General features: G+C 43.4%; 1 protein-coding gene across 4 annotated transcripts in view; it reads left to right on the top strand.

Annotated features, from left to right (window-relative positions):
• Window positions 1-3,334: 3,334 nt before the first annotated feature.
• Uevld (UEV and lactate/malate dehyrogenase domains) overlaps window positions 3,335-12,815 on the top strand; it is a 30,581-nt gene continuing 21,100 nt past the window's right edge. For 3 of the 4 annotated variants that reach the window (XM_028788936.1, XM_028788938.1, XM_028788939.1), the window contains exons 1-5: window positions 3,335-3,426; window positions 6,267-6,351; window positions 6,960-7,025; window positions 9,685-9,848; window positions 12,367-12,502. In XM_028788936.1, coding sequence (XP_028644769.1) covers window positions 3,385-3,426; window positions 6,267-6,351; window positions 6,960-7,025; window positions 9,685-9,848; window positions 12,367-12,502 — 493 coding nt within the window. In that variant the 5' untranslated portion in view covers window positions 3,335-3,384. Of the gene's footprint in view, window positions 3,427-5,290; window positions 5,423-6,266; window positions 6,352-6,959; window positions 7,026-9,684; window positions 9,849-12,366; window positions 12,503-12,815 lie in introns of those variants that run through there. The other variant, XM_028788937.1, reaches the window with a different exon arrangement.

The raw sequence follows: 12,815 nt of genomic DNA, 5'->3' as shown, positions 1-12,815 counted from the left end.
TAAGAACAGCCAGGCCTCAGGCAAATCAGCACAAGTCAGCAGGAGAGACCAGGGCCAACAGGAATATCAGGAGAAGATCAGCAAAAGACTGTGAGACCGATAAGCGTTGCACAGCTAGCTCTACAGGCAAGCAGAGCTCGGCCTCAGTCACTGTTGAGTCCCTCTTATACCCCCTCCTCCCCCAAAACATCAAGTGACCTCCACGGGTCTTGCCTCAGGACCTGGGTCTGTCTCAGTTAACATCACTCTGCCAATCAGCCCAGGAAACTACAAGAAGATGTAGCACGCTACCAGAAGGTTTTTGGGTTTTTTGTTTTGTTTTATTTTTAGTTTTTTGGGGTTCTTCTGTGTGTGTGTTTGTGTGTGTGTGTGTGTGTGTCTATGAAGTCCTGACAAACTCAGCTCAACTACACAGTGTAAGGTGGACCAATACTTGTGTGTTCTTAGCGAGTCCTTCATCACGTGTCTTTCACGTGCTTACTTCAGCAGAACATCCTCTCTCCTGTGTCTGCTTCAGTGAAACGTTCCTTTACCAGTCTGCATTACCCCTTCACCTGAATCCACTTCAGAAAAATACTCCTTCATGTGTTTGCCCCAGCAAAACACAATCCAACACAACAGAGTCTCCAAAGAACTCTTAAGTTTCCACCTCACAAATACGTATGCTATATATGCCACATCTCACACACACACACAAGTTGCTTATCATATAGCTAAGTTCAGTATCGACAGAATTTGCCCTGTGCCTCAGAGCTGGGTCAGCTCATTCCTCTGTTAGAAAGAAGCCATCCCCCAAAATACTAACATCAGACAAGGTCGCTGAGACCATGGAAAAGTGAGACACAACAGAGCCACTTATAATTTTGTCTACACAGAGGCAGGAACAAGGAAACACCCAGCAAGTTCCTGTTTGCTAAGACGGGCTGCCCCTGCTGCTTTGCCAGTCATTGCCAGTCAGGGCTTCTCGTTTTCCAAGTGTACTCATCTTGCATACGATCTTCACTGGGAAGTTAGTCCCTGAGACATCTCTGCTTCTGATAACACATAGTCCAGAGTAAGGCCATTCTTCCTTATAGTTTCCACCAAGTCCAAATCCCAAACTTCGAACAGTTCAAACATTGTCTCCCTGAGCTGTACCGCTGTCCCTCACTGTAAGGAGCAGAAAACCTAGTCTCTTTCTTTCTTTTTTTAATTTAATTTTAGTTTTATGAGTACACTGTAGCTGTCTTCAGACATACCAGAAGAGGAATCCTATTACAGGTGGTTGCTGGGAATTGAATTCAGGACTTCTGGAAGGGCAGTTTGTGCTCCTAACTGCTGAGCCATCTCTCTACTCAGCCCCCAAACCTAGTGTCTTAACTACAGCTATGTTCCAGCCTCTGGTAGGAAGGTCTTCATAAGCCAGAGTCCTAGGAGAATGCCCTATAGTACAGTGTCGTGACTTCACCCTCTGGGGATTATCTTGAAGGCTGGCTGAAACAGCCTGCCTGGAAGCTGGGAGTAAAGGCCAGCAACAGAGCTGGGGATCTGATTTCCATACCCAGCATCCAAAACAAACAGTTCTCAGACAATCCCTAGGATTTCTGGTTGACTAAGTCTATATCTTTCATGTTAATTGTTTCAGTTTAGCAACTCCACAATGTATAAATATTTCAAAATATCAACTATACCAACAAATATATACAACTTCATGTCAGTAAATAAGTTCCCCCATGTTCTCTTGCTTATTTATTCATTTTTATTTTATGTGTGTGAGTGTTTCAGCTGCATGTATGTGCACTATAAGATTGAGTGCCTAGTGTCTGAGGAGGGTAGAAAGGAGAGGAGGGCATCATAGCCCCTAAAGTTGGAGTTAAAAGTAGTACCGAGCTGCTATGTGGGGGGCTGGGAATTGAACCTTCTTCCTGTGCAAGAGCAGCAACTGCTCTTAACAGCTAAACCATCTGTCCACCTGCCTACACTTAACATTTTACAATTAAATGTGTGTGTATGTGTGTTCATGTGTGGTGTGCACGCACACGAGTGTATTTGTGTGTGTGTGTGTGTGTGTGTGTGTGTGTGCATGCCCACAGGTGCCCAGCAAGCCCAGAGATGCCCTATACCCCTGGAGCCAGAGTTACAGTTGGCATAACTACTGAGCCATCTCTCTAGCCCCAGGAGTTTGCATTTCTAACAGGTTATCATGAGTCTACTATGCCAGAGACAAAGATGGATTTTGCTAGCCATTAAAGCTGGAGGAACGTCAACTCAGGGGGTCTCACCTCAGCCGCAGAGGTCTAGATTTCGGTTGTACAAAGACTTTCATTAGGATGGAAAAGATAGTTCATTAAGTAAAAATACAAGGCACACTTAAAATATTATGTGGCTTAAGGAGGATGAGCTATAAGGTTGCTTTTTAAATGTGGTGGTATACTTATTTCCTCGTAGAGTTCTTCTAAGGTGAGTAATATTATAAGGTGATTTATGAAGAATGTGTAGGCATGGATCAAGAGTAAAAGCCATTTTGCTACATGTAGATCAAGACAGATGTGTTTTGATCCTAAGCATAGCTTACTAGTCATTTTGATAATCTTGTTGGTGACACTTGTCAGGAAAAAGAGTCTAATTTCTGTGCAGTTGGTTTTTATTTAGTCGTGTCAAAATTATTTTTTAAATTTATTTTTACTTTATGTGTATGGGTGTCTTGCCTGCAAGTACAATATGGAAGTAAGTAAACTTACAACACGCAGCGCCCAGAAGAGGGTATGAGAACCTATTCTACTGGAGTTACAGATGGTTCTCACTCTGTGTAGCCCTGGCTGTCCTGGAACTCACTTTGTAGACCACACTGGCAGAGACCCGCCTGACCCTGTCTCCTGAACGCTGGGATTAAAAAACGTGCGTCACCATCGCCCGGCAAAACTTTGATTTTGAACATCAAAATCCATCTACACTTTTTGGCTTTGATAATTCTCCCCCCTGCCCCCAATTTTGTGCTGGAAGTCTTCCAGGAAACCTGCACGTCGCTTGCATCTGTTTGTTCATTGGATCTTCCTAGTTAAATTTCCCCCAGCAAGCGGGCGGTATTTTTCCGCCTCTCAGGGCGCTCCAGTCCCGGGAACTCCGGGCTGCTGTCAGTCTCCGGTTTGGGGCAAAGGTAGACGCAGAACCCGTCCGAGTCCAAGGACTGGAAAGGGCGGGGCGGGGCGGGGCCTAGATCTCCTGGTCTCTAGGTCGGGTCGCCGCTTGACTGAGCGCTGCGTCCGGTGCATCCAGCCGGAGGTCCGCCTACTGCAAGGGGCGGGGACCGTCCTCTGCGGAAGTTTGGGCCTGTGCGGCCTCCGTTCCCAGCGTGTTCTGAAGCCGGCACAGAGACTGCGGCGGAGGAACGCACCCCGGCTGACCATGGAGTTCGACTGTGAGGGCGTGAGGCGGCTGCTAGGCAAGGTGCAGGCAGGTGGGGGGGGAGGGGAGGCAGGACGGGACCCAGCGCTCTCGTCACCTCTCGTCGCTCCAGCCCACTTACCCCCCATATCCTTTTTTCCAAGATTGTTTTGTTGTCTTGACACACCCACTCGTACTGTTTCCCAGGCTGGCCTGCAAGTCGCGGCAATCCTCTTGCTTCAGCCTCCCTGTGCTGAGGTCACAGGCTGGCGGCGCCTCTCCCTCCTTGAATGAGCCACTCCCTGCCACTTCAACTTACTGTGAGAAATCCGAGTTATCACTTTGTGGAAGCCATTCTCCACAGTGCTTCCCCCTGGAGCTTTTGTGACTATACACTGCTTTTGTTCTGTATTTCCCCCATCTAGCATTGTGGTCACATTGTAGGTGCTCACAATAAGAAATCTCCGCGGACGCGAGTGCAGGCCGGGACAGAACTCTACTGTGGAAAGTTGGAGGGTTTCTTCCATCCTCAAGTCTCACCCCACTCCGCCCCCAGGCCGCACGCTCCGCGTTCCTGACTCCCGCCCAAGTGCAGTCAAGGGCCCTCTAATTGAGAAGTTACCCTGTTAAGTGATCCTGCCCATTTCAGATTGCCCTGGAAGAGCCCTGAAAGATGATTCTGTGGTGCTATTCTAGGACGTGGGGGTGTCTCTTTGTTGGGACAGTTTTTACAATTTGTAAGAGTTTTAAGAGCTCCAAGATTGAAATCGTGTATGTAGTTGATTCAGATGGTTTAGCTTACAGTTACAGGTGTAGGTTGAGTTTGATTGTAAGGCTTTTCGTTTAAGATGAAGAGGAGGAGGAGGAAGAAGAGGAGGAGGAGATAAAGAGAAAGAAGAGAGAGAGAGAGAGAGAGAGAGAGAAACCTGGTGTGGTGGCACATGGCTTTAATCCAGGTACTCAGGAGGTAGAAACAGGTTCGAGGCCAGCCTGGTCTACATAGTAAATTTCTGGACAGCCAAGGCCTCATAATGAGACCCTGTCTCAAAATACAAAAAAAGGAAAGAAAGAAACTTTGTCCTCTGGAAAAGTGTCAAGTGCTCTTAATCACAGAACCATCTTGCTTTGTTTTGTTTTTTTTCTTTTTAAAAATTTTAACGGTTTTACTGTGTTCCCAGGCTGTCCTGGAACTCTTTATCTAGACCAGGCTGGCTCAAACTCTACAAGATTTCTCCTGCCTCTGCCTCCCATGGGCTTGGGGTCAAAGGCATTCACCAGTACAGCTGGCTTGTTGAGCAGCTCTGAGATTGTTTCCCAGTGCAGCTGTGTCATCCCTCAGCAGTGCAGATACGTATGGGAGAGTTCTGATTTCCCCATGTCCTCTCCAGCACTTACTGTTGACTCATTTTGATTATTTTTTTTTGTATCTTGATTATGCTGCGATTTCGCCAAACTTTTTTGTTCATTTCCAAGATTATTATGGCTGTTGTAAGTCTCACAAGTATCCATGTCAATTGGCATTTCATGGTGAGGTATATGTGTGCTGCAGACAGAAACCAGGCCTCCTGCATAGCCTAAGTAAATGCTTTATCATTTAGATACTTCTCCCGCCCAATTTTTAGACTTCTGTAACAGCTGAAGTTTCACTACGGGATTATGCTGAACCTTCCGGGAAATATAATGATCTCGCAGTCTTAGATCCACAAACACAGGATATTTTCCCATTTAAAACAGCTTTCTAAGCCAGGTCTTTAATCCCAGCACTTGGGAGGCAGAGGCAGGCAGATCTCTGTGAGTTCGAGGCCAGTCTGGTCTACAAAGTGAGTTCTAGGACAGCCAGGGCTGCACAGAGAAACCTTGTTTTGAAAAAAAAAAAAAAAAAAAAAAAACGAAAAAACAAAACAATCAAACCTTTTCATTTTATTTCTTTCAACAGTGTTAGGTTTTCAACATCCTTTTGTACTTTTCTGAACTTATTTCCAAGAGTTTTATTCAATTTCCAGGATGTTGGTAGACTTGCCGCCTTTCAGTAAACCCTCATCGTGAGTCTAGGGAGCAGGTAAGATTTTCCTTTGTAGGTAAGAAAATAAGTTGAGAGAAGTTACATGATGGCGCCCACAGGCCACAGGGAAAGCCAGGAAGAAGCAGTTCACCTGCTTGTAGCAAACTCTAGCTTGGATTTACTTCCCCTGTCAAAATCCAAGATATCAGCTGGAGGTGGACAGAGAAAGTCAAGTTGTCTCTAGTGAAGGAGGCATTCAGAAAAAAAGAGCTGACAGGATGGTCAGACACCTATCATCAAGCAGGACACCCTTGAGCTGGAACCCTGAGGTTGGAAGGAAAGAACCAACTCCTGTGAGAGTCCTCTGCCCTCCACATGTGCACCACACGTATCTACTTGCATTAAATAAGTAAATTAAAATGTAATTAAAGACAAGTGGATCTTGAATGCTGATGAGTGGTTCGTCCTGTGCCCTCCCATAGGCTTTTGGGGGTATTTGGAGGCATTTAGATTTAACTGATGAAAGCCCAGGTTTAGGGGTTAAGCTTGGAGTTTAATACTTTGCTTGGTATCCGACCTAGCACATTGTATGGATTCTCTAGATTTCCTTTGACTTTATAAAATGGAGCAGCCTTGTTCCTTAGCACCATGTTTTCAATGATGAAATCAGAAATACTTGATGATGCATGCCTGTCTTCCTAGCATCTAGGAGATGGAGACGGGAAGGGAAGATGGCCAGCTTGAGGTCCGCCTGAACTATAAAAAGTGAGGCCCTGCTGAGTCAAATACTGGTGACTCCCGCAGTGGTAAAGCCCTTGGTCCTGCCCTGCGGCCTGGCGCACCGCAGCTGCTTGGTCTTGTCCATAGCTCTGGTTTCATCTGCTCACTGCTCTCATTTCAGTACAAGTTCAGGGATCTGACTGTGGAAGAGCTGAAGAATGTGAACGTGTCTTTCCCGCACTTCAGATATTCCATGGACACCTATGGTATGAAGAGCATCTTCTAGTCCTTGCTGCATTATTTGGATTATTAATTATTTGACCTAAAGAGCTTCCAAATTATTTTCCTTGTTTTAATCTCAGGACTTGCTATATAGCTAGGGATAGCCTTGAACTTCTGATCCTCATCCTCCATCTCCTGAGTGTTGGAGTTACAGGCAGGCACTGCCACCCTCTGCTTTCTTTGGTGATAGAGGTGGAAGCCAGGGCTTTATATATACTAGCCAAGCCCTCCTCCAATCGAGCGCCACTCCACCATTCTGTGGTTTTGAGACGAGTTTGGTTTGTACTGCTTTTCTGGTCTGCTGGTCATCATATAGCATAATATATAATGACTTGAACTCTTGGCAGTCCTCCTGCCTGTGCCTCTCAGGTGCTGGGGTTACAAGTGTAGGACATTATGCCTGGCAAGCTACATGTCTCTTAAGAAAGGAAGGTGGGCATCAGGTTTGGACTTCAGTGTCAAAGTTTTGTGTTCTTACACTTTTTAAAAAAAATTATCTGTTTACTTTGACATTTCTGTGTGTGCAGAGTTGTCACACGCCTTGATCGCTCGTCTCTACTTCTGACTGACATTTTGGAACTTTGTCTTCTAGTTTTCAAAGATACTTCCCAAAAAGACCTGCTGAATTTCACTGGAACGATCCCTGTGATGTATCAGGGTAAGTACAGAAGCCGAGAGAACGTGGGACTTCTCTACAGGGGCAGCTCGATAAGAGAACGTGGGACTTCTCTACAGGGGCAGCTCTATAAGAATGCAATTCCTTGGTGTGCAGCACTCTGAAAGATTTGTACATATACCTGAGGCATGCTCAGGACCTGACTAGATCTGACATGATCCTGGAGATGTCAAGGAAAGCCTAGATTAATTTATTCCCATTTAACAACTTGTCAAATAGTGCCTGCTAGGCTGCTGGGTTGTGAGAACAGGAGAGAGCGTGAGAGACAGAGACATGCTCTGGGGACAGAGCCTTGCTCTCAGTAACAAAGGGCCAGGGTCCTGTGTGTTCCTATTGATGTCTGTGCTTGTCCCCTCTTTCCTTCTCTGTGATGTGGCACTCTACCTGTTTTGTGGGTAAGACTGAATCTTAGTCTGGTCACATGACCAAGCAAACACAGCCAGGGTCACAGTGCGCGTAACTAGACATTTTAGAGTTGGGTGACAGGTTGAGATAGTGAAGATTTACTCAAAAGGAAAGAAAAATTATAATAATGAATAATTCTTAACTGTTCCCTACTTACTGTTCTGCAACATAACCTTTGGTATAGTAGAAGATTGCTTAAACGATATCATTTGAAAAATACCAGCAAAGCTGTTTTCAAAAGACTTCTCTGAAGTAGTGCCCACAATTCCACCATTAAACATTTGTTCGTGCTGTGTGTGAAGGAGTACATTTGTAATCCTGGACTCGGGATGCTGAGGCAGGAGAATTGAAGAGCACCCTGAGTTGTATACTAAGTCTCTCTGTCTCAAAGGAAACAAAATGTCATTCATTTACAGTTCAGCTCTTCCCAGAAAGAGAACCCCTGGAATGGCTAATGCAGAATGACTGAGACTAGCAATTCTCAGAGAGTGTGGCTCACAAGTTAGGTTGCTTGCCACTGACTGGAAGGCACAGCAATAAACGAACTCAGTAGGCATTTGAAAGAGCTGATGCACAGAGAAGAGGGCTTTCGGAGATCAAGTCAACTCTTAGAAAGGGTTCAGCGTGGAACAGTAGGATTTTGAAAGACTTCTCCAAATACCAGGCATTTCTGTACATTAATTGGGTTTAAAAGTACATTACAACTCATAGTTTTTGCCATGTTGTTTATATACATGGATTTCATCCCAACAGTGTATGAAGTTAGAACAAATATTACTTTCAGTTTATAGAGGAAAGGATTAGACAGAAAGAAGTCAAGTAACGGGTAAAGTCACATAGCGAGTAATGTGTAGAAGAGGGTATCTGGTCCTGAGCAGAATAGTTTTAGTACAGTGTAAGACACAGCGCTAGACCGTGAAACAGGAGTAATTGTTAAGGATAAAACAGTTAAAGTGTTTTTTTAGATGTCTAGACAGTTGAGTTTTCACTTTCATTGGATTTAGCTTTGGGCTTCATGGCAACCAAGGCATGACCTACAGGATTAAAATGCCAACGTAACATAATTGCAGTGCTTGGGACTGACTAAACCCAGGGCCCCATCAGGCAAATGATCTGCTCAGCTAGACCCATTGACTCATCTTTGACCTGTCATAAGCCTGCTGAAAAGAATATTCTGAAAAGAATATTGAGCACTTCCCAAGGATAGTATTTCTAAAAGATTAGTGGACCATTTATGTGTGTATATGGTGAGAGAGACATTCTCAGACTGCCCTACCCACTCTCACTTTGGTGGGGTGTGTGTGGAGGGGGAAGGATTGTTTAAAATGCAGAGCGTTTGGGCCCTATCCCACTCTAACTAGGTTCCAGGAATCTGCATGGTTTTCTGTTTCTTTAAGTCATTCTGACATACACTAAAATTTAAGTATCACTAAGACTCTGTGACTTACCTTCCCCTCTAAGCTCAGTGTTTGTCCGTTTTAGTTTATATGACAGACTTATTTAGCAGCTAGTAAGTATATTAGGCACAATACCTAGTGTTGGGAATATAGGAAAGAATGTGAGAGAATGCACACTAGAAATGTACACTGGAGTAGAAAAGCAAGCTGGGTAAGTAAATAATTTCACTGTAGAATAAGTTTGAAAGTGGAGAAGCTACAGTATCTCTTCTTGGGATTCACAAAGTAAAAAGATGTGTCCCACACTAGTGGTATGGTGACTGTTGTCTAAGGTTTGTTTTGTTTTTTGTTTTTAAACCTTATTTATTTAATGTATGAGTGTTCAGCTATATATACATCAGCCTGCCTGTATATACATCATATCCCCTTATAGATGGTTGTGAGCCACCATGTGGTTGCTGGGAATTGAACTCATGACCTCAGGAAGAGCAGCCAGTGCTCTTGACCGCTGAGCCATCTCACCAGCCTGACTGTTGGCTTAGTTTCACAGCTATGCTGGTGCTGTGGTAAGAACCTCTTCCCAATGCAGAGAAAATGAAAAGCAGAATGGTTTGCATCCATCCTTACACACAAACTCGGCCACCCCTTTTCTTCCTTTTATTCAGTACTTTTATTTTATTTTGAGACAGGGTCTTGATGTTGTCTGGATTGCCTCAGCATCCTTAGGTAGAATGCTGAGCTTTTCCCTCCATGCCTAGCTGTCTGTTTCTCAAATGCCATCCCCCTGCATCATGCATATAGTGCATATGTGTCAGGATTGTTTATCTCATCTTAAATAGGTAAGACATACAACATACCCATTCGCTTCTGGATTTTGGATTCCCACCCTTTTGCTCCACCCATTTGCTTCTTGAAGCCAACTGCAAACATGGAAATCTCAGTTGGAAAACATGTGGATGCCAAAGGCAGAATATACTTGCCCTATCTCCAAAATTGGAGCCATGTAAGTTCAACTTGGATTTTCTTTTGAGTTTTGTTTTTCTGAATATTTGTCTGTCTTGATCTTGGTAACACAAGTAAACATACTGAATCGTCCTTCCTCCCTCCCTTTCTCCCTCCCCTTCCCTCCCTCCCCCCACCCCCCGTGCACGTGCACATGCGAGTGCACACACTTCCTTATTGTTTGGTTATTGAGTCAGAGTCTTACCATGTGGGCCTTTTGTGTCCTGGAACTTATTGTGTAGACCAGGCTGGCTTCAAACTCACAGAGATCTGTTGCTTCTGCCTCCTAAGTACTTGGATTAAAGGCATGCACCACTATGCCTCGATGATCTTTCAATTACATTCTTCATGTGATCTTTAGAAATAGTTTGAAATTGAGCTTTTTTGAGTCTTTGACGTTCCAGAACCCTGATAACATCAGCCTGCACAGCTGCCTTCTCCAGGTCTGGGACTCAGCTGCTGTTGTTCCTTGTTTTATTATCATTTAGCACTGGAAGGGTTACACCAAAAGCTATTAGCGAAGTACTGGAACTCTATTTCCTAGTTCCTGTCTATTAATGATTCTCATGCTATATATAGATACCTTTTAACTTTCTCTAAATTGATCGTAGTATATTCAATCTATAATGTGCTTTGTTTAACTGATTGGGGTATGTGTGTGTGTGTGTGTGTGTGTGTGTAAGTGTGTGTGTAGAGGCAGTGTAATCTAGGACCCGAATCATGGTAGGCAAGTGTTCTACTGCTGAGTTTTGTCTCTGTCAGCCTTGGCTTGCTCTGTAGCTCAAGCAGGCCTTAGACTGGGACCTCCTGCCTTACTCTGAAACAGCTGTGGTTCTGTACTCCAGGCCTTGCTAAGGTTTTTGTTTTTGCAATGAGTAGGATTGAACCTTGGGCCTTGCTCATACCAGACAAGTACTGTACTGCTTAGTACTCAGCCTAGCATTCAGTTACTTTAAATTTTTTATCTTCTATTTATTTATTGTGTATGTTTGAGTGTGCACATATGTGACATAGCACATGTGCAGAAGTCAGAAAACAACTTGTGGAAGTTGATTCTCTCTATCACGTGAGTTCCAGGGACCAAACTCAGGTGGTCAAGCTTGGCAGCAAGTACCTGCTGAGCCATCTTTCCAGCCCTTTCTTTGTTTTGGAAGGAAGTACACAATAAAAATTTTAGGAACTGTCCTGTCTACAGTGTACTTTTACATGCTTTAGAAAACAGACATAAGGATAGAATGTTAGCAGGTATATGCAATTTTTGTAGCTTCTCTATTGAAGTGACTTCAAAAATAAAAAGTCTCATCCCTATATATTCTGTTACAAAGGGTGTTTATCCTATTTTTCTACATTTGGCAGATGTTAGTTTAGCATTTCTCTCCTTGTATTATGTAGATCTGTGGAATGTTTCCATGAGATCTCCAGGGAAGTCACTTACTGTGTGATATAATTTGTTTGTACTTTTCAGTTAAGAATATTTAAGAGTTAAAGACATTTTGTATGGTGGTTTAGAAAAATGAGAAAATAACTGAATATACTTCACCTTTGACAACCTGGGTTTGAAGAAAAGATTATGTCACAAATGTGTAAAATAAAAAGACAGTATATTTAACTATTACTACCATAAAGTCTACATAAATCTGTTATAAAAAGTTAAAATCTATCAAACTTAAAGAGCTAAGTGTGGTTAACATTTGGAATTCTAGTAGCAAGGAGGCTGAGGTCATAATTAAAGGTTTGAGCCAGCCTGAGCTACACACAGCAAGTTCTTATTCTGAGCTACAAAGCAAAAGACCTTAGAAACAAACAGACCCAGAATTCCCCCAAATAAAACAAAACCCTAAATAATGAAAAGCTTGCACGTGTTCTTCTGCACACACGTGTGTACTGGGGCCTTTACATGTAACAGTACTATGTAGCAGTACTAAGTGATCTGTGCCATGTGGAGCTTTATTGTATGGACAGGGCTTCCTTCTGTTTGCATGGAGCGAAGTCTCTCATGATTGGTTATTCCTGTAACACTCGCTCCATATAAAAAAGTGACGTCAAATGGCTGCCATGCATTTTTCACTGTACAGCGAGGCAGCATGCAAAATGTGTGCAGTCCTTACAAAACATGCTGTCCTTACATACAAAACATGTGCTGTCCCTACATACAAAACGTGCTGTCTTTACATACAAAAGATGTACTGTCTTTACATACAGAAAAATGTGCTGTGTTTGCATATAAAAAGTGCTGGTCTTCCATGCCAAACATGTGCTATCTTTATTATTGGTAAGGGCTGCAGTGCAGCTCAGTGTAAAGAACTTGCCTCGCATGCACAAGGCTGTGGATTTGATTCCCAGGACAGATGAAGAAAGAAAACATTCAGCGGGAATAGTGAAGAAGGAAGTTTGGGGGTGGCTGTGTGTGTCAGTTTTCAACTGTGCATTGTTCAAGGATCACCTTGACTGACAATATGAAACAAATGTTCTGTAGAAGATACAGTTGGGTAACTTTTCCCTTTGCATGCATTCTCCAGCCCAAATCTGCCATAGTTGGATTAATTAAAGAAATGATCGCCAAGTTTCAAGAGGAACTTCCTCTCTACTCTCTACCGTCGTCTAATGAAGCACAGCAGGTGGACTTGCTGGCCTATATCTCACAAATCACCGAAGGTGTGTATTGTCAGTGAGATCACCGAAGAATTAGGAAGTTAGAATTTCTCACTAATATTCTGTATTCTTTGCTACTTATGAGCTTATGAATAAGTAATAGATATATATTCCTGTTTAATATTCATCTACATCAGTTATTTGGTATTTCTATATAGTTCCAATTAAAATTTGTTAAAATGTAAAAATGTGGGCTGGAAAGATGGCTCAGCGGTTAAGAGCACTGACTATCAGAGGTCCTGAGTTCAATTCCCAGCAACCACATGGTGGCTCACAACCATCTGTAATGGGATCTGATGCCTTCTTCTGGTATCTG

Source organism: Grammomys surdaster, unplaced genomic scaffold (genome assembly GCF_004785775.1).
Source record: "Grammomys surdaster isolate TR1022 unplaced genomic scaffold, NIH_TR_1.0 125769, whole genome shotgun sequence".
NCBI lineage: Eukaryota > Metazoa > Chordata > Mammalia > Rodentia > Muridae > Grammomys > Grammomys surdaster.
Note: the sequence above shows the minus strand (reverse complement) of the source record. Positions and strands in the feature narration are given on the sequence as shown.